The sequence below is a fragment of the Xenopus laevis genome, chromosome 2L (genome assembly GCF_017654675.1).
Source record: "Xenopus laevis strain J_2021 chromosome 2L, Xenopus_laevis_v10.1, whole genome shotgun sequence".
NCBI lineage: Eukaryota > Metazoa > Chordata > Amphibia > Anura > Pipidae > Xenopus > Xenopus laevis.
The window spans coordinates 30,026,954-30,049,209 of record NC_054373.1 but is presented as its reverse complement, the minus strand read 5'-3'; the positions used below and the strand labels follow the sequence as shown (position 1 = coordinate 30,049,209).

The window sequence follows — 22,256 nt, the reverse complement described above, 5'->3', positions numbered from 1 at the left end:
CATTTGCCAAATTTGAGTTTCACGTTGTTGTTTAAAGAAGCAGATATACAAGTAATTATTGATAACTGATGAGCAGCTGTATACATATTTGAAAAAGTGTCCATTACTCTGTAGTCCACTGCCTCAGTCAGTTATAATTTTCCGTTCTCCCTCGCATTTAGCAGCAATTGTATTTTGTAAATGAACCAGCGCTAAAAAGCTCGGGTATAGACAGACAAGAAAATAATAATTGTATATAGCATAGTAGTTTTTATTTTATAACATACCCCTTCATTAAAGGGGTTGTTCACCTTTCAATTAATGTTTAGTATGATGTAGAGAATGATATCCTGAGATAATTTGCAATTGGTTTTCATTGTTTATTATTTGTGATTATTTTGCTTTTTATTCAGCAGCTCTCCAGTTTGCAATTTCAGCAATCTGGGTACTAGGGTCCAAATTAACCTAAAATGAACTTAGTAACCATGCACCGATTTGAATAAAAGACTGGAATATGAAAAAAAAGAAAGAGGAGTAATAAAAAGTAGCAATAACATTTGTAGCCTTACAGAGAATTTGTTTTTAGATGGGGTCAGTGACCCCCATTTGAAAACTGGAAAGAGTCAGAATAAGAAGGCAAAAACTATGAAAAAAAAAAATAATGAAGGCCAATTGAATAGTTGCCTAGAATTGCCCATTCTATAGTGCACTTTTCCTTCACTTGCAGGGTCAGTTTGCCCTTTAACCAATTTTTTAAACCGGTGACCCCTCCTGGGGTTTGAGATTGAATACTCGCGTTTAAAAACCTGTAAGCTTTGATTTATTCTTGCTCCACAGTTGTAAACACCAATAGTTCTGGAAAGATGTGCTCAAATAGTGCACATCTGGGGTGCCAATTATGAGCTGTTATTGGCTATTTGGTAGCCCATTTGGTAGCCCATATGTGGACTGGCAGCATACAGGAGGCTCTGTATGACAGTGCAAATAGTTTTTTATGGATTTGAGGCCAACATCCAAGGGGTTGTTCAGCAACATTTTGCTTGCAAGCCACTGGTTGGGGATCACTGATGTAGAGAGTGATATTCTGATAATCTGGTTGCTAGGGTGCAAAATGCCCTAGCAACTATGCACTGATTCAAATAATCAAATATGAATAGGAATGGGCTCTGAACATGATGTGTAATACAAAGTAGCAATGCCATTAAATGTATAACCTTACAGAGCATTTGATTTAGATGGGTCTAGTGACCCCCACTGGAAAGCTGGAAAGAGTCAGAAGGATAATAAAAACCTTTAAAAAAATTAAGACCAATTGAAAAGTAGGGTTGCACCGAATGCAGGATTCGGTTCAGGATTTGGCCAGGATCCGGCCTTTTTCAGAAGGATTCAGATTCGGCTGATTTTTTTTGCATATGTAAATTAGGGGCAGGGATGGAAATAGCATGAAATGTTTTTCCCTTCCCACCCCTAATTTGCATATGCAAATTAGGATTCGGTTCAGTATTCGCTGGATCTTTTTTTTGGGCAAGTTCTAGTTATTTTGCTCATTCTTCAAAATCTGCCTATAAGTATACTGCCTGTTTCAATTATAATACACAAAGCAGTGTGATGTTCAGATACATAACCATTATTTTTCTATAAAATAACCATAGATTTGAGATTCTGTAAAAAAAAAATTTTACCAGCTGTCATTTAAAATAAAGACAAGCAAGTATAATAACAAAACATTTGCATTTACATAAGTTAAAACATTTCAGGCCTCCTAAAACATAGAGAACACTATTAACCAGAATAAAGCTTTTCATAGCATTTAAAACAGAGAAGTAGTTTGAGAACAGTCATATTTGATAAACACTTACCTGCTGATGTCGGCTGCTGGGGAAAGTGTATTGTACAGGATGAGAAGAATATCGACCCTGTTCGGTGCTGAAAGCTCCTTGATTGGGAGGGTATCCTGAACTTGACATGATGGGAGACTATGTTCTCACAAATAGTGAGGTCAAAGCCAGAATGCAACCATGGTTTAGGAGTTCACCTATAAAGGAGACAGAAGAAAAAGCTGAAATAAGTACAGCAAAAAGAACATTATCTTAAAATTGCTGTGGCACTGGATATTATTCCTGCCTAAAAATAACCCTCTTAAAGGCATTAATGGAATGTGCCACCCCAATATCACCTGGCAGTGCATTCTACAACCTCCCTGCAAAGAACCCTTTGAGTTGCTTCAGGTGAAACTTTTTTTCCTTAAAGGAAAATTATACCTCACAAACAATGTAGGTCTCCTATAAATATATTGAATAAACAGCTCATATGTAAAACCCTGCATCATATAAATAAACGATTGTCATAACAATATACTTTTTCAGTAGTATGTGCCATTGGGTAATCATAAATAGAAAATTGCCATTTTAAAAAACAAAGGCCGTTCCCTTGGATCGTACGTTCTGGTTTTGCTCCAACACTTCTTCCTGTAAGAGTTGTAGTATTTCTGGTCAGGTGATCTCTGAGGCAGCACACAGACCATCACAAAATGGTGGTTGAAGGCAAGAGATGTAAATGAGCAATATTTACTTAAATATATATTCCAGTTTGGTAAGATTCTTTAATATGCCACAATTTAATTTAAAAAAAAAAACTTGCGTTAAGTATTTATTTTTGGGGGTATAGTTTTCCTTTAAAAATAATCTAAAAAAAGACCACCCCCGCTATTGGTCTATAATGTCCTAAAAAAAAAAAAACTTGCAAAAAGTAAGCATGTGCCCTCGCAAACGCCTTTTCTTTTCATCAGGTCAGTCTCTGTACTCTCTCCAATACTTTAATACCCTTCTTAAGGACTGGGGCTTGGCTGTTGAGAAAAAATGGCAAGTGATTCCAACACCAAAAAAGGCTTGGGGATAAAACGGCACTGCTGTTTAAAGGAGAAGGATAGTCTTCTTCCACTTGCGGGTGCCAAATTTTAGGCACCCCCAAGTGATTGTATTTACTTACAATAAACCCCGGTGCTCCTATCAGCAGAAAACTTCACCGTCCAGGGGTTCTTCCAGCGAGCATCACGGAGCGATCCTCTTCCGTCTTCTTCTTTCTTTCCATGGCTGAGAATGCGCAGTAGAGCGAAAAGCCGAACTTTAACTAAAGAGTCAGCTATTTTCGTTCTACTGCACATGCGTCTGCCTCAGGAAGAAAGAAGAAGTCGGAAGACGATCACTCCGTGGTGCTCGCTGGAAGAACACCGGGCCGGTGCAGTTTTCAGATGATAGAAGCACCGGCTTGAGGTGTCAGGTAAGTCAATACAATCACTTAGGGGTACCTAACATTTGGCAGCCCCAAGTGGAAGAAGACTTTCCTTTCTCCTTTAAGTACTAAAATTATTGTAGTCTAAACAGAGTTTGTGTGTCCAATAGTCCAATTTCATCTGGAAAGGCTTCCCTCATGGCTACACATCAGCAAGTTAATAAAAATTGTGTTTCCAAAGCAAAAATACAACCTTTGCTGCACAACATATTCACATGTATAAAAAAAAAAAACACATTACTTTTTATTTATTCTTTTTGGTTGTTCGTGTTACGGATTATGGATATTTGCTAATTGTTTGAGAAAAGAAAGCTTAACCAGGCACAGGAAATCAGCAGAAGTAGAAGCAATCTTTTTTTTTTTTTTTCAAACTGGTAAATTTGCAAATAGGAAATTGCCCAGAACTAAAGAAAAAAGCAAAAAAGCTGAAAAGTGTAATTTTAGGATGACAGAATTGCTTTAACCAATGAATAATCATTAAGAGAAATGTTAAAAAATATATATATACCCCCACCCTCCCTTCTTGTCATAAGCTCATTTAGTTGGGCTTATGTAGAACCGGTGCATAAACAAATGTTTGAACTTTCAGAAATAAAAATATTTCTTTTTTCAGGCATACCTGATTACACAGATTGAAAGGAAACAATAATACTCGTACAAACTATTTCCCAAAATCACATTGTCATACAACCAACCCCCCTTCTCTCTCTCACCTGCACCATTGTAAAGTGATGAATTCTGGGATGTGAGGTCCCTCTTTCTTCCATGGATGTTGCACAGATTCTCTGGAAAAGCGGAAGGAAGCCCCAGAATTCATCACTTCATAATAGAACATGGTGAAGAAGGGAGGGGTCACATTATGCTGTAAGCAAGAGGAGGTTGGGAACTGGTCTGAGCACACAGACAATCATGGTTTCTTTCAATCAAAAGAATCAAGTACAGGTATGGGATTGGTTATCCGGAAACCTGTTATCCAAAAAGCTCAGAATTACCGAAAGGCTGTCTACCATACATTTCATTTTATCCAAAAAAAATAATGTTTTTCCTTTTTCTCTGTAATAATAAAACAGTACCATGTACTTGACCTTAACTAAGATATAATTAATCCTTATTGGAAGCAAAATTAAAAGCAGATGAAATATAAATGCAGTGAATATACCATACAGTGAATATTTCCAGCTCTATACATTCTAAAAATAACATCTATTCCCTGTGATAACATTACAGTAACAAATAACTAAAATGAAAGTGATATACAGTAGATTTACCAAAACCTAGTTTATTTGAGCGATTACACACAAAGCCTTCTTTGCTGTCATGAGGTCGGAGCAAACCCCGTTCTAGGAACAGGAAGTCATGAGACAATGGTAATTAACAAAAAGGCATAACATTTATCTTTGCAATTACACTTGCCGGCATTTTGACTGCACAAGAAAAGGTTGGGACAGCAGGTGCTTGGCTAGGACGTTTATATAAAAAAAAACATTGCCCATATTTAGTTAGTATCAGACACCTCCCTTCCTCTGTGTGCCACCAAAGCGACATCCGGATTGTAATCCAACATCTTCATTGCAGAATTCATACACAATGTACTAATACTGTTTTCCATCATCAGATTTGGTTACAAGTACAAAAGCAACTGTAGTGGCAAATGCCGTTTACTATCATTTTACAGCATCATCAGTACATTCTGTCTTCCACAGCTAAACGACATGAAAAATACTAGTGCAAAATTGGGCTATAGGAAGAAACACTGCACCATGGGCAATAATGATTGTCTGTATGTTTATATAGTGCCACTGTTTACAGTCTTCATACTTTTACAATACAGTACAGGTATGCGATCCGTTATCTGAAAACCTGTTATCCAGAAAGCTCCTAATTACTAAATGCCCGCCTCCCATAGACTCCATTTTATCCAAATAATCCAAATTTTTAAAAATGGATTTCCTTTTTCTCTGGAATAATAAAACAGCAACTTGTACTTGATCCCAACTAAGATATAATGAATCCTTATTATTCATGATTTCATTATTGTCTATCACAATAAGGGGCCCATTTACTTACCGTAGTTCGAGTGAAGGAATAGAGGAAAAAAAGTTTGAATTTCGAATGGTCGAATATGGCTACTTCGACCATCGAATGGGCTACTTTGACCTTCGAATCAAACTAGTTTGGCACCTAAAACTTACCGAGGCCAATGTTAGCCTATGGGGAAGGTCCCCATTGGCTTCCTAACAATTTCCTGATCGAAGGAATATCCTTCGATCGATGAATTAAAATCCTTCGAATCGTTCGAACGATTATTCAAATGATTGATCGTTCGATCGTAGGAATAGCGCAAAATCCTTAGACTTCGATATTCGAAAGTCGAAAAATTTTATTTTGACGGTCGAATATTGAGGATTAATTAACCCTCGATATTCGATCCTAGGTAAATTTGCCCCTTAAGGTATGAAGATTCAAATTATAGAAAGATCTGTTATCCAGAAAACCCCAGATCCCGAGCTTTCTGGATAACAAGTCCCATATCTTTAGTACTAATGCGGCACCAAATATTTCAATGAATGAAAATATATACAGTAACAAGGATCTGTTGCCCCTGCTCATCATCTGCTGCTGAATCTTTATCTTATAGAGATAACAATCTCTGAGCTAGCTACTGTATATGTCTTCAAATCTGCTTGGAAGTCTGATTGAGAGAGGACAGCACCAATGCGGTCATGTATTGATGGGATTTTCTAAGCTTTTATTGGTCAATATAGGGTCACCCCTAAAGGCCCCCACATACACGGGCAGATATAAGCTGCCGACAAATTAAGATGGCAGTTTATTGCCCAGTGTATGGGGCCCTCCGACAGGCTTCCCCGATCAATATCTGGCAAAAAGTCAGCCAGATGTAAATCGGGCAGGGTTAAAAATTCTGTTGGATTGAAGACTGCAACGGTTTGTTGATGTGGTCCTTGGTCCAACCTCCCTTATTTTCAACAGTGTGATCCGATCGTTGGGCCCTAAGGCCCACGATCATATCAGCCCGATATCGTCCTCCTGAAGGTGGTCACTCCACAAGCAGATCTCTACATGTATAGTAATATCAGTTCCTATCTTGCTTAAAATCCATTCAGAGATACAAGAATATTGATCATGTATAATGGAAATCAAGACAGCCTATAATCACAAGGGCCTATGTATAAGGCCACTGCACAGGACCATGTGTCATCAGAAGTGCAATGGTAAAAAATAAGGCAAAATCTGTCACTGCAAACGAAGATTAAATTAAATACTTATAGATCTTACTATGTATAGCCATGTTAAAGGAGGAAAAGGAAAGCTACCGAAGCAGTTTATAGCCAACATATTAGCCACAATAGTGCAATCTAAAAGATTATATTTATTCTGTAGAATGCTTTACCATACCTAAGTGAACAGCTCTTGAAGCTCTCTCTGTTTGTTTAGGATAACAGCTGCCATATTATTTTGGTGTTACATCACTTCCTGCCGGAGTCTCTCCATGCTCACTCATAGCTCTGTGCTCAGATTACTGCAGGGTGGGGAGGAGGGAAAAGGGAGAGAGGAGCAAACTGAGCATGCTCAAGCCCTAGCCCTGGAGGTTTATGCTGAAAACAGGAAATCTGATACAGAAGCCCATGTGTACACAACAGAAGGAAAGAAAAGGGGTGTTTCTTTTGACAGAGAACTCCAAGCAGCATTACTTTTTCACTGTTTTTATATATTTATATATATTTATATATATATATATATATATATATATATATATATATATATATATATATATATATTATATATATATATATATAAAGCTTACTTCATTTTAGCCTTTCCTTCTCCTTTAAGGAAATAGCCGCTGCCTACAAGTTCATCATTCTGTTTGTGTGCAAATATCCATGCACTATAAGCAGAACACAGGAAAACTTTAAAACAGTTTCCTCACTCAACCCCATTTAATTGTATTCCCTTTTTCCTCATTCCTTTATCACTTCTTTGTAAGCAGTGACTTATATATGAAGAATTTCAGTGATATATTGTTTATCACCGTCGGCTTGTAAGATCAACATTTTAAGTAGCTACTTAAGATATCCTTGATAGTGACTGGAGAGTCAGACGGATTAAAGCTAGCCCTAGACGTATACGAGATATAGTCATATGAAAGGATTTTCGGGCGACTTCGGAAAACAATGGGTTCAGAGTGCCACCCTGCCAGAGATTTACATTCTAGCCGGCGGGAGGCAGTCCGGGGAGATTAGTCGCCCGAAGAAGAGATTTGTCACCAGGCGACTAATCTCCCTGAATCTGAGTGTGTGCCCTGACCCTTACAAAGCATTTGTTTTTAGATGTGGTCAGTGAGCCCCTTTTGAAAGCTGGAAAGAGTTAGATGGCAAATAATTCAAAAACTATAAAAAAAAAAAAGATATATATATTATGAAGACCAATTGAAATGTTGCTCAGAATTTACCATTCTATAACATACTAAAAGTTAACAAAGGTGAAGCAGCCCTTTAATATATGGAGTAAAAAAGATTAATAGGGTTGTTCACCTTTGAGTTAACTTTTAGTATGATGTAGAGAGTAATATTCTGAGAATTTGCAACTGGTTGTAATTTTTTTTTAATTATTTCGCTTTTTATTTAGAAACTCTCCAGTTTGCGCTTTCTACAATCAAGCAACCATGCATTGATTTGAATAATAGACTGGAATATGAATAGGAGAGGCCTAAATAGAAAGAGGAGTAATAAAAAGTAGTAATAACAATTAATGTAGCCTAACAGAGCATTTGTCTTTTAGATGGGGTCAGTGACCCCCATTTGAAAGCTGGCAAGAGTCAGAAGAAGTAGGCAAATAATTTAAAAACTATAAAAAAATATTTATAACGACAACCAATTGAAAAGTTGCTTAGAATTGGTCATTCTATAACATACTAAAAGTTAGGGTGAACCACCCCTTAAATGTATGTGCCAAGTGGCTTGCAGGGCATCACATTGGTATGTTTTTTTATTAGTTGATGGCATACAAACTACAAACTACAAACTCACCAAATCTAAGCACGTAGGACCAGCTTTAGTACTCAAAAGACAAGGAAATGCATCTCTCTCAATTAACATGATCATTCAAAATTACCAGCTCACAGGAAAAAAACCTTTTTGGTTTCTTTCACAACGGCCACAGATCTGGCCGTACCATGAAGAATATCTTCCTACCCAGGGTTTTGGAGCGTGTAGGTGTCCAATTGGTCTCTTTTAACCTGCAGGTTGTACAGCATTGGCCTGCTATACCTGTAATATGGTGCTAAATTGACTAGGGATGCACCGAATCCACTATTTTGGATTCGGCCGAATACCAAACTGAATCCTAATTTGCATATGCAAATTAGCGGTGAGAAGGGGAAAACATTTTTTACTTCCTTGTTTTGTGACAAAAAGTCACGCGATTTCCCTCTCCGCCCCTAATTTGCATTTGTAAATTAGGATTTGGTTCGGCCGGACAGAAGGATTCGGCCGAATCCGAATCCTGCTGAAAAAGGTCTAATCCTGGCCGAATCCAGAAATCAATCCTGGATTCGGTGCATCCCTAAAATTGACAGCACCTTGATCTGGCAGGGGTCAAGAATTAAGACAGAATACAGTTGCACCACTTATGCTGGAAATTAGCACTGTGATAAGATTTTAGAGCCAATAAAACACCTTTTACATTGTTCTTTTACATTGTGCTATTGAACTACCGTATATACTCGTGTATAAGCCGACCCGTGTATAAGCCGAGGTACCTAATTTACCTAAGAAAACTGGAAAAATGTATTGACTCGTGTATAAGCCTAGGGGCCCCATGTCAGATTTCAAAATGTGAATATCGAGACATAAAAGTCAGCTCATTTTTACATTTAAAAGAAATGATTTAACAGATAAAATCATATTGAGAAGTTTGTAGACAATTTTGAGAAAAAGGAGTAACAAAAACTATGGAACAGAAAACTATGGAATCAGAGGCTGCACACTACCTCCCCACCACCCGCACGGGGCCCCCAGCCACAAATTCCCCTCTGTCCCCCCTTCTCCCCCAGTGCTTACCTTCTTCATGTGTATTACAGCTGCTATTGAGTGGGGGAGGTCAGGAAGGAGTGAAGGCAAGAAGCAGCTCTGCCAGCCGCAGGAGTGGATCTGGGCTGACGAGGCCCTGGGGGCCCACCTAATGTTCCCTCTTATTCCTTCTCGGCTATACGCTCCTTCCGCTGCCCCAGCAGGACTGTCTGTGACTGACTGTCACGATCGCCGCCCGGAGCAGGTCCAGGAGCTCCGGGCGGCGCGTCCTTCCCTGCCGGCGTTCGCTCCCAAAATGGCGGCGCCCATGGCCACCAATTCCAATTGATTAACTCACATCAATTTGGAATTCGACCTTTGATAAATGTGCCTCTTTGGCTGCCATCATTTTAGAACCCCAAAGATACAGGCCAGCAACTCTACGAGAATGGCATTCACCAATACAAGCCTCTTTTCATGAAGGGCAATTTCTGCTTGTCAGACTGCTTCTTTGCCTACAAATAGAAATCCACCATGGGCCAGCCCTCAAAGTCTTACAGCTATGCTGAAAACATTGAAATTCATTACTATAGAACAGTATAAGTACTGTCCAATTATTAGATCACATGCCTTTGAAGAGCCTTAAGCAAATTGGACGCTACATCCCAGGCACACAGTAATACAGGGTGCGGCATCATATTTAAAAATTAAGGGGCAGATTTATCGAGGGTCGAATAGTAAATCTGAATTTGAGAGTTTCAAAATTCACACATTAGAATGTTAATCCCTCTATTCGAATAAAGCAGAGGTCCGTTGAGCCATTTGGAGAAGTTAATTGCCTTCCTGACATACGAGTTTTTTTTTCCAGAGAAAAACTCGATTTGTACGAATCAAATACAAATAGAATACGACTCAATTACAATTCGAATTTTCAGGTCGGAACCATTTGATAGAATATTAAACATTCACATTTTTATTAAATAACCTCCCAGTTGAATTGTGAGTATATTTGAATTTAAAAAAAATTAACATGAATTAGAAATTCGGCCTCTAAGGGTGTTATTTATCAAAGGTGGCATGTTAAGAGTTTTTTTTATACCTTGAATGAACTCAACTCGAGTGGTTTCTTATTTAAGAAGAAACTTGAATGGAAAAAAACTTGATTCAGCGAGTTCGAATTGCGAAACCAGAGTTTTGGGCAAAACATCATGAATGGTTCAAGGGACCTTTGCCATTGACTCCTACATTACCTCAACATGTTTTAGATGGTGTATTTTCGAATTCTAGGTATTTACAGGGTCAGGGTATAATAAAACTCAAAATCACTTGATTTATTTTTTTTTGTAACTTGAAAAATTTCATTTTTTTTCTTAAACCTGAAAATGTGAGTTTTGACAAAAAATAAACTAGAAAACTCAAATTGTCATGGAAAATACAACTCAAACCCTAATAAATAACCCCCTTAGTAGCACCCTTTTTAACTATACCTTTTACATAGTAGGAAACATCCTCCAGATCCTTTTTATTTTTTTTATTTTTTTTTTATTTTTTTTAACAAAAAAGCATTGGATGCAAGCAAGCCTATTAACGCTGGCAGTGCCTTACCAAGTCCTAGGAGTGCTTTAGAACAGCCTGAGAGTAAGCCCAAGCCTGTCACTGACTAAAAGGTCTGCATAACTTCATTATAACCAATATGAGCAACACAGGACGCATTTTAGATTCAATTCAAAGAATAACACACAACAGAGGAGAACTTGCTTCTGTAGTGGGTAGTTTATGTTTAAACATTATATTTTTTAGTAGAGAGATGAAACCGAAACGTTGGAATGCAACAGAAATAAAAAAACTATCTTTTACATATGGGAGTGCTGGTTCTTCGCAGAATTTGAATATATATATATATATATATATATATATATATATATATATATATATATATATATATATATATATATATAGAGATATATAGAGATATAGATATAGATAGATACACACACATATATACTGGAAACATTTTCCAGTGTGATCCTCTGTCTATCCACACAAAATACAAGAATATTGCTTGTCTAATGCTCATATTGGTAGTTTTTCCTTGATAGAACAGGAACATGCAGTGTATGTCGCCATCCAAAAGTCGATAAACTATTGCTCGAAGCAACTTCACCTGCCCAAAACCTTTTGATGTCAGAGGAATGCTGTAACTTGTACTACAACAGCTGTAGGGACCAATCCCTGCCTTTAGCATTAAATAATGAACCTACCATACTTGGATATACATAGATTCTACCACAATGCAGTTTGTCCTAAGAGCACACACTCAGTCTTTCCTGTATATAAATATACTGGCAATTTAAAGTGCATGCCTGCAGCTAATGAACCAAATTCGTTGCCTGCAGCTAATGTGTTACCTGTGTAATCTTTCATACCATTTAAAGGGGTTGTTCACCTTCCAACACTTTTTAGTCCAGTTGGTTTCAGATAATTTAGCAGAAATAAAGACTTTTTCCAATTCGTTTCCATTTTCTATGTTTGACCATTTTCTAATATTAAAGTGTAATTTTTCGCCTTCTAAAGCATCTCTGGAGGGGGGTCGCTGACCCTGTAAACTGTTTTAAATTGATTAATTTAGTCGATACATTTCTTATGTTTGTCCCTGCTGAGCAGAGTTTTATTACAGGCAGCTGTTAGAATTGATACAATAGTTACTAATACGCCAGAGATGCTGCTGAGAAATGTATCAACTAAGGGGCAGATTGATCAAAGTGTGAGATTACAACTCACCACAGAAAAAAATCAATCACTTTCTATTCATTCCTATGGGATTTTTAGAATCAAGTTCACTATTTGATAGCTATGCTTTTAAAAATCCCATAGGAATAAATAGAAAGTGAGGAACCTTAAACTTTATAGGGCAGATTTATTAAGGCTCGAATGGTTAATTAGAATTTAAAGAAAAAAATGGTGTCAAAACTCACAAATTCAAATTTAAAAGCACCAATTCGAATGTAAATTCGAATGTGAGATTTATCACACCTCGACCATGGAAACAGTTCTAATTTGAATATTTGACACCTAAAACCTGCCAAATTCATTTACAAGTCAATGGCAGAGATCCGTTGGCCCATATGAAGATGTTAATAGCCTTCCTAACATTCGATTTTGTTTCGAAACGAGTTTCATTCAAATTTTAGACGTTTGAGTTTTTTCTCAAATAAGATAACATTCAAGTTTTGAGCACATTCAAAATAATTCACATACATTTGACCTAAACATGGATTTTGGAAAAACTGTAAAAAAAAGCAGATGAAAAAAAGTCTATTTCTGGAGATAATATGAAAAAAAACTGAAAAATGTTTTTGGATGGTGAATAACCGCTTTAAGTGGAAAATACTGAGTAGCCGAGCATTATATCAAGCCAACCAATGAGAAAAGGTAAAAATTTGAGATTAAGGGATATCTTTTGTTGAATAGATAAAAAAAGGCAAGTTTCAAGGTTTTAATATCTCTCTCTCTCTCTCTCTCTCTATCTATCTATCTATCTATCTATCTACACACACACGTATATATATATACATACATATTTTCATGAGGCAAGAATTCTGATCAACTTCATTTTGTGGGTCCATGACAGCATTATCTGTGGTTGAAAACTGCTCTGACTGTGGGGCAGATCTTATCCCTGCTCTTGCCTAGATCTTCCATTTCAGAAAAGTAACTAAATATAGTTTGCCCGATGAAGAAATTTAATTATCACTAATGTCCTATATAAGATGTATTACACAGCCTTACATTTCATTGGACTTTGCTACAAGCAACAGTTAAAATAAAGTTAAATTATAGCTATTTAGAGGAACAGTAACACCAAAAAATAAAAAAGTGTTTTTAAGTAATGAAAATATCTAATCTGTTTGCTTCAGAAACCCTACTATAGTTCATATAAACAGCTGCTGTGTAGCAATGGTGGAAACTGAAAAAGGCTATAAGGCACAGGTTAAATAGTGGATAACAGATAACACTACTATGTTCTACAGAGTTTATATGTTATCTGCTGTGTATCCTGTGCCTTTTCTCCTTTTTCAGCCTTGAATGGCTGCACCCATTGCTACACAGCAGCTTATTTATATAAAAAATAGTAGTGTTTCTGAAGTAAACAGCAGTTTTACTTTAAGCGGAACAGACAGTCAGGGCAGCCATCAGGGGGACAGGGGGGAAAGTTGTAGGGGGCCCGAGGGTAAGGGGGGCCAGGCCACGCCGCACTTTCTTGATTAGCCGGGCCCCCCTGCTTTCTAAGAGCTGCTGACTTCGGGAAGGCAGGGCAGGAGCACAAGGGGAGATATCTTCTGTCCATTACTTCCCCTTATTGGTCACTGAGTTTAAGTCCCGGTTGAGCTGCTCTGGGATTGGATAGCTGAGGTTTGAACTTCTCCTCCAGCTCATCCAATCACCATGCAGCTTTACCAGGACTTGAAATTCTGTGACCAATAAGGGAAGAAAATGGTGTCATTGGAAGAAGATGAAGCCATCTGTGCTCCCCTCCTCCCCTTGGAAAGGCCATAGACTCCATTTTTTCCAAATAATCCAATTTTTTTTTTTCTCTACAATAATAAATCAGTACCTTATACTTGATCCAAACTAAGATATAATTAATTATTTTTGGAAGCAAAACCAACCTATTGGGTTTATAGAGGGGCAGATTTATTAAGGATAGAGTTGAATTTTCCACCAAAAATTTGAGTTTTGGAGTCAAAAATCTATTTTTGGTTTAAAAAAATAAAAAAATAAAACCCTATATTTTCGAGATTTATTAAACCCTGACCCTGAAATAGCTCGAACCCAAAAATACACCACCTAAAACCTGTTGAGGTCATGCAGAAGTCAATGGCAGACGTCCCTTGGACCATTTTAAGATGTTAACAGCCTACATGATGTTCTAGTTTTTTAAATTGAGGTATAAAAAAAACTTGAAATAATCTTCTAGTAGACTTAAGGTACGAAGATCCAAATTACAGAAAGATCCTTTATCTGGAAAACTCCAGGTCTCAAACCTGAACTAAAAAAACACGGATACATACATACATATAGAACAGCTGTGTGGTGCTTCACCGACAGCACCCTCTACTACCGGTACTTTACCGACAGCACCCTCTACTACCGGTACTTTATATCCAAAAACTTTTACAAAAAAAAAAAAAGCCAGAACTGCAATAACAGAATAAAATGTTACATTCCAAATTGGATACCACTTTGCTACATACATGTTAGTAAATTCTGTAGTTTAGGCTAAAATGTGATGCTGAAAATGAAAAACATTTTCGTTTTGGAGAAACCTCACAATGGTGTTTTAGCGCAATCATATTTGCTCCTTGTCTTAAAGGGGTTGTTCACCTTTAAAGGAGAACCAAACCCTTATTATTAAATAGGGATGCACCGAATCCAGGATTCGGTTCGGGATTCGGCCTTTTTCAGCAGGATTCGGATTCGGCCGAATCCTTCTGCCCGGCCGAACCAAATCCGAATCCTAATTTGCATATGCAAATTAGGGGCGGGGAGGGAAATCGCGTGACTTTTTGTCACAAAACAAGGAAGTAAAAAATATTTTCCCCTTTCAACCCCTAATTTGCATTTGCATATGCAAATTAGGGTTCGGATTCAGTTCGGTATTCGGCCGAATCTTTCACGAAGGATTCGGGGGTTCGGCCGAATCCAAAATAGTGGATTCGGTGCATCCCTATTATTAAAATCCCCTACAATACATAGACTCTAAACTTTTAGTATGCTATAGAATTCTACGCAAGTCTTTATTATTTATCTCTTTTAGTTATTTTAATCATTTGCCTTTTTCTTCTGACTCTTTCCAGATTTCAAATGGGGATCACTGACCCCATCTAAATAAATTCTCTGCGAGACAACAAATGTATTGTTATTGGTATTGTTTACTACTCATATTTCTATTTGAGTCTTCTCCTATTCATATTGCAGCCTCTCATTCAAATCAATGCATGGTTGTTAATTTGGACCCTGGCAACCATATTGCTGAAATTGTAAACTGGAGAGCTACTGAATAAAAAGCTAAATAACTCAAAAACCACAAATAATAAAAAATGAAAACCAATTGCAAATTGTCTCAGAATATCACTCTCTAAAGTTATTTTAAAAATAATTTAAAGGGGCTGCTCACCTTCAAACAACTAGTTGTTTTTAGATAGATCACCTGAAATAATGACTTTTCCCAATTACTTTCTTTTTTATGTGTGTCAACGTTTTTCTAATATTGTGTCATTTTTCATCTTCTAAAGCAGCTCTGGGAGGGGGGTCGCCAACCCTTTAAACGGTTCTAAATTGATACATTTATTTGATACATTTCTTTTCTTTGTCCCAGCAGAATCCCTGGGTTTCATTACAGGCAGCTGTTAGAATTGATACAATAGTTGCTAATACTCCAGAGATGCCGCTGAGAAATGTATCAACTAAATGTTGCAAAATTGTAACAGTTTAGAGTCTGCGCCTGAATTACTGATCTGTCAGACCGAGACATCAGAGATAGGAACATTCAACTTTAACTTAGATTTTGGAAAAACAGTAAAAAATAAATAATGGAAAGTAATTGAAAGTCTTGATTTCTGAGAAACAACTGAAAACAGTGTTTGGGAGGTGAACATCCACTTTAAGCAGACCTTTTTAGAAAAATAGGTTATTACCCTGACCTGTTAAGATTGTGATTTGCAGAGACAATTAATCACGCATCCATCATTGCCGCAAAGGAGCTTAAAATGTAAAGTTACTATTAACTTGCACACTAGGGTCATATTCATTAGAAGCCAAATAACCTGCCTGTGTATGTTTACAGTGTGGGAAGAAACTGAAGTGTCAGGAAATAACCCAGACAGAGGAACATACAAACTCCTTCTAGACTAGATAGTCCCCATGTCAGAATCAAGCTCAGGATCCTAAATTAGATATTTATGTAAATATAGTTGTTAAAGTTTCCATCGTACAGTGTCTGATGAGCGACAGCTTGATACTAGGGATGCACCGAACCCAGGATTCTGCATTTTTCAGCAGGATTCGGCCGAATCCTTCTGCGCGGCCGAACCGAATCCTAATTTGCATATGCAAATTAGGGTGGGGAGGGAAACTGTGTGACTTTTTGTCACAAAACAAGGAAGTAAAAAATGTTTTCCCCTTCCCACCCCTAATTTGCATATGTAAATTAGGATTCGGCTCGATATTCTGCCAAATCTTTCGCAAAGGATTTGGGGGTTCGGCCGAATCCAAATTAGTGGATACGGTGCATCCCTACTTGATACTTTTAATACCAGGGTGAAGTTCACATAGGGTTCTAAGGCAAATAATAATGCTTGACATTAGGGATGCACGGAATCCAGGATTCGGTTCGGGATTCGGCCTTTTTTGTCAGGATTCGGATTCTGCCAAATGCTTCTGCCCGGCCAAACCGAATCCTAATTTGCATATGCAAATTAGGGGCGGACGGGAAATTGCGTGAGTTTTTGTCAGAAAACAAGGAAGTAAATGTTTTTCCCTTCCCAACCCTAATTTGCATATGCAAATTAGGGTTCGGTATTCGGCCGAATCTTTCGCGAAGGATTCGGCCGAACCCAAAAAAGTGGATTCGGTGCATCCCTACTTGACATTGTGCAGACAGTGTGTCCTTTGTATTTTATGGCTTGGGGTTTACCTAGGATAACAGCACGTGAAACAGAAGGTAATCCATCTCTTGATGTAGCACAGCTGAGGCTGTCAAACAAAATGCTGGGAGTTGCACTGGAGGGCTACAGGCATAAATACCAACCATATAAACTTGCAGGTGTGTGTGCCCAGCAACCCAAAGCTGCACTGCACAAACAGCCAACAAATACAACTTTTCTGTATATACAGTTATGAGATCTGTTACCCAGAATACTCCGGACTTTGGGGATTTCCGGATGAGGGATCTTCATGCCTTAAGTCTACTAGAAAATCATGTAGACTTAAATAAACCCAATGTGCTGATTTTGCTTCCAATAAGGATTAATTATATTTTAGTTGGGATCAAGTACTACTGTTTTATTATAAGAGATAAAAAGTGAATCATTTAAAAAAAAAAAAAAAATCAATTATTTGATTATAATGGGAGACTGTTTTTCGTAATTCGGACCTTTCTGGATAACGGGTTTCCGAATAACGGATCACATACCTGTATACATAAAAGACAATAACAAACAAGCAAACTTCACCAGCCATGTATCTTCCACAATTACTTTAGGCACTGGACCGGTTATCCCGAATGCTTGGATAACGGATTTTTCCATAATTTGGATCTTCATACCTTAAGTCTACTTGAAAATCATGTAAACGTTAAACAAACCCAATAGGCTGGTTTTGCTTCCAATAAGGATTAATTATATCTTAGTTGGGATCAAGTACAAGCTACTGTTTTATTATTACAGAGAAAAAGGAAATGATTTTTAAAAAATTTGATAAAATGGAGACTATGGGAGAAGGCCAGAGCTTTCTGGAAAATGGATCCCATACCTGTACTAAGATCTTGTAGAGCCAACCTATTAATGCCAGCAAACTACAAAGGCCAGAAATGTTTGCCAGCACTGAGGCTGGAAGGCTAATGTTTCAAACGACACTGGCATATACACATAATATCTCACTTAATTGTCATCTGTCAGGGATGTCCAGTCTGATTTCCCACCACTTGCCGTTCATCAGCACATTTAGATTGTAAGCTCTTTTGGGCAGGGCCCGATTTCCTGTCTGGAATCAGATGTATTTTTGTACGTAATATCTATGTGCAGAGTATAACTCCATTTATTGTACAGCACTGCAGAACATGTTAAGGCTTTATGAACACACAATAACCTCTGGGAGTTCTATAATGCCTGGGAGTTCTATAATGCCTGGGAGTTCTATAATGCCTGGGAGTTCTATAATGCCTGGGAGTTCTATAATGCCTGGGAGTTCTATAATGCCTGGGAGTTCTATAATGCCTGGGAGTTCTATAATGCCTGGGAGTTCTATAATGCCTGGGAGTTCTATAATGCCTGGGAGTTCTATAATGCCTGGGAGTTCTATAATGCCTGGGAGTTCTATAATGCCTGGGAGTTCTATAATGCCTGGGAGTTCTATAATGCCTGGGAGTTCTATAATGCCTGGGAGTTCTATAATGCCTGGGAGTTCTATAATGCCTGGGAGTTCTATAATGCCTGGGAGTTCTATAATGCCTGGGAGTTCTGGCTGACGGGCAACAAATGGGAATGTTCATTTGAATAATTAAGAAGCATCTTATAGTATAGGTTCCATGAACAGAACAATCAGTCACCCGAGTGTTTTGACGGTAAAGAAAGAGGACAACTGACAAGCATTATGCTACGACTTTCCATGGAAAATACACTGTTGCCCTAAGGTAAAGATCCTTTAAATTTAAAGGAGAATTCAACCCCAAACGTAAAAAAACCCTACCCCCTATGTTTTACTTACCCCTTGGTGCAGATTTAGGCATGGGAGTTCACGGGCGCCATCTTCTTCTCTTCGGAATGACCGTATGTCGGCACATGCGCAGCTGGAGAAATTCTCTGTTACGCGACAACTGCGCATGCGCCGAAACTGACGAAAATTGCAGAAGCGCCTGTCTCATTTCAAAGAAAAATTGGCTGAAGATGGCGCCCGTGAACTCCGATGTCTGAATCTGCACCAAGAGGTAAGTAAAACGTTAGGGGCATTTGCCCAGGGTAACACTTAAGATGCAAAGATCCGATCGTGTGAATCATCGAACTTCCCCATCTCCTGACCTGCCACTAACCATTCAGATCAAATAAAGTAGTAAAAGAACAGATCAGCCGATGTTCTGCCCCTGACAGCAATCGTACGAAAGTTATGTCTGACAAAGCTGGTGACACTGAAAATCGTACGCTTGGCAATACATGCATAGATATCGTCAGCCGACAGAAATTTTTTAACCTGATCGATCGACCAACGACTGATCTCCGCCGTACGAAAATGTCGGGATTCTCCGTGAATCGTACAATCAGATCTTTGCGTCTATTGCCAGCTTTAAGATGGGGGTTGGAGGGAGTCTATGTAGGGTATGGGTTTTTTAAGTTTAGGGTTGAATTCTCCTTTAATACTGCCCTCTGGTTATTGAACTACAACTTTCAGCACTGGCCATAGAAGCGCAGATATAATCGTACGAACGGAAAATTTTATATGATTTCGCGTGGGCTCAAAATAATCGTCCTGGCAGTTTTCACACCACGGCAATCGTTTGTTAGTCAAACAGGGTAGGAAGTGTCTATGGGATAATATCTCTGCATGTATTGCCTATGTGACCATATCCACGGGAGACTGTCACTTCTATTTGCCAGGTCATAACTTTCATACAATGGCGGCCTGTCGATTCATGGCCAGAACTTTGGAAAATTAGTTATTTTCCCTACAATTAAAATCTGAACCCCAGTTTTAAGTCGTGGCATTGGGACAAGTCATCGATATCAGAGCGTTCCTGGTACAAGGAATAAATGGGAACATCTGTATGGGCAAAGGCTACAGAGTAGATCTGAGGGGAGGGATTGAGATGACAAATGCTGAAGCTGCGACCCTCCAGCTGCTGTGGATCTCCAGCTCCCTGCTTCAATACAATGGAGATGCCAATAACAGCAACAGCTGGAGGGCCGCAAGGAAGAAGAGTCTGATGTGTATAGTAATCAAATAGCTGACATTTCCCCCAACAACAACAAGTGGCCCCTGACGTTCAAGGGCAATGCAGTTTGTACCATAGAGCAGGCCTTGTAATAGAGCAGTAGTTGTGGCTCATGTTTGGAAGCCTCTGAGCAGCAGCAGCAGGAAGATTGAGGCCAGCTCACCACAAGTCTGAGTCGACTTCAACTCAATCCCAAAACGTAGGAGCGAGTTCAGATATTAACTTACCGCGTCTCGCCTCTTAGAATCCTACTCGCACGGTGTAAACTGCGCCCTGACACGTCCTTCCCGGTACCCGAAGACTCTCAGACAGGCAGGAGTCGCAGCCTGTCCGCCATTTTGTGTCCCCCCTCCTCCTCCTCCTCTATCTCTCTCTCTCTTCCTCCTCGCCGCAACTCCTTTTCCTTTCTGCGCTCTCTTCTCCACCCGTCGGCACAAGCGGCACCACGGAATCAGTAATCCAACCCGAACATGTCAATAAAACCCCGAGTCCGTAGTCTGACCGCAGCGAGTGTCTGTGTGCGGCCACTCTCCGGAATCTCTCTGATTCGCTCCCCCTCCTCCTCGGACACTCAGAGCCAGTCGCGCATGGTCCTGGTAGCGCTGTATTATTACTCGCTCCTACTCAGCCCTTGGAAGAACTTCCCCGCTGACCGAGGTGGGATAAAACCCTGTTTAGCTAAGTCCTTATCTATCACACTGGAATTTAGGAGTGTGAAAAAATAAAGAAGTCTAGCCGAACACCACGAGTGCTACACTCCTGCAAGGACCTTACGGCGCAGCGTTCAGAGGCTCATGCGAAACTTCAGCAACCTAAGTGGGCGGGGCTTGAGCTGCAGCTTTCAGATAGGAGACCTTCACCCTGTACTATTACATATCGGCCAGGAAGCCTGGCGGCTTGTGAGAGTGGTTTGTGTACGTAACTCCTTCGGAGCTTTACAGGAAGAACCGATTATGTGTCTCAATTGTGTGCGCTCTTTACAGTCGTAAAACAAAAGGACTTTGTTTACTTTAAGCGACAGAATCATAAACTACTACACAGACGTATCATGCGTCCTTTTCCTGCACAATGGGGATTGTGATTTATTATATAGGGACTTTTGTGTTTAGGGCAGATTTATCAAGGGTCAAAGTAAAAATTAGAAGTAAAAAAATTAAAATGTAGAGCGTACTTGCGTACTTCGACTATCAAATAGGCCAAAATTCTATTTGGGTTTGAAAAAAATGTGAATATTTAAATCTATCATGTACTGTCTCTTTTAGGGTAAGGACACACTGGACAATTTGTCGCCAACGTTTTTAAAAAGCAAATCGCGGCGACATATCGCTCGTTTTGTCTCTGAACAAAACCAAATGAAAGACGCCAGCTCCTGTGCCCACAGCGCGTTTGTGAATCGCCTGTAGTTCCAAACGCACTGAGACCCTTTTCCGAGCGATTTATCAGAAATAGTATGTACTTAGAAAAGCACTGAAATCTCCTAGACACGCACACACATACAGATAAGTAGCAGCAATTGTATTCAAATTACAATGCGAACGCAAGAACGTAAAGACGCCAGGTTACAGCGGGAAGCACAAACCGTTTCCGGTTTGGGTGGAGCACGTACCGCACAGGGTAATGGGATACAAATCGCTCTGTGCCAATAATCGCTGTGAATCGTCTGTTCAAAAAAGACGATCGTCTTGTCGCCGCGATTTACTTTTTTAAAACGTTGGCGACAAATCGTCCAGTGTGTCCTTACCCTAAGGGACTTCGACCATTCACCATCTAAAACTTGCTGAATTGCTCTTTTAGCCTATGGGGGACCTCCTAGAACCTATTGGGAGTCATTTGTAGGACTTTGAAAAAATCAAAGCTCTTTTGTTTTTAAAAACTACGAATCGAAGTAGATCATATATGATCTTACTTCGATTCGGATACAGCCTATTCACCCGCAGAAAAAAACGGCCAATTTTTTCAATAAATTTCGATTGGTATTTTTTTTTTCTACGAATTTCGAAAATAATGGGAGTTCAAAAAAAGTCCATTACTTTGAAATTCGACCCTTGATAAATCTGCCCTTTAAAGGACAACTAAAATCAAATCAACTTATTTTAAGAGCTTTAGACCAGAGGGCTGCTGTGCCAGACACTTAACTATTAATTTCTATATATATATATATATATATATATATATATACACACGGAAAATAATCGACGTTTTGGCTCGTGTCCAGAGCCTTTATCAAGAATCTTGATAAAGGCTCTGGA

General features: G+C 38.8%; 1 protein-coding gene across 17 annotated transcripts in view; it reads right to left on the bottom strand.

Moving 5' to 3' along the window:
- The window catches only part of ncor1.L (nuclear receptor corepressor 1 L homeolog), a 118,277-nt gene extending 97,482 nt beyond the window's left edge, over positions 1-20,795 (bottom strand). For 9 of the 17 annotated variants that reach the window (XM_041581651.1, XM_041581663.1, XM_041581654.1 and 6 more), the window contains exons 1-2: positions 20,235-20,795; positions 1,839-2,014 (exon numbers count right to left, since the gene is read on the bottom strand). In XM_041581651.1, coding sequence (XP_041437585.1) covers positions 1,839-1,946 — 108 coding nt within the window. In that variant the 5' untranslated portion in view covers positions 1,947-2,014; positions 20,235-20,795. The remainder of the gene's footprint in view (positions 1-1,838; positions 2,015-20,234) is intronic. The other 8 variants (XM_041581657.1, XM_018246058.2, XM_018246063.2 and 5 more) reach the window with 1 other exon arrangement.
- Positions 20,796-22,256: the final 1,461 nt, after the last annotated feature.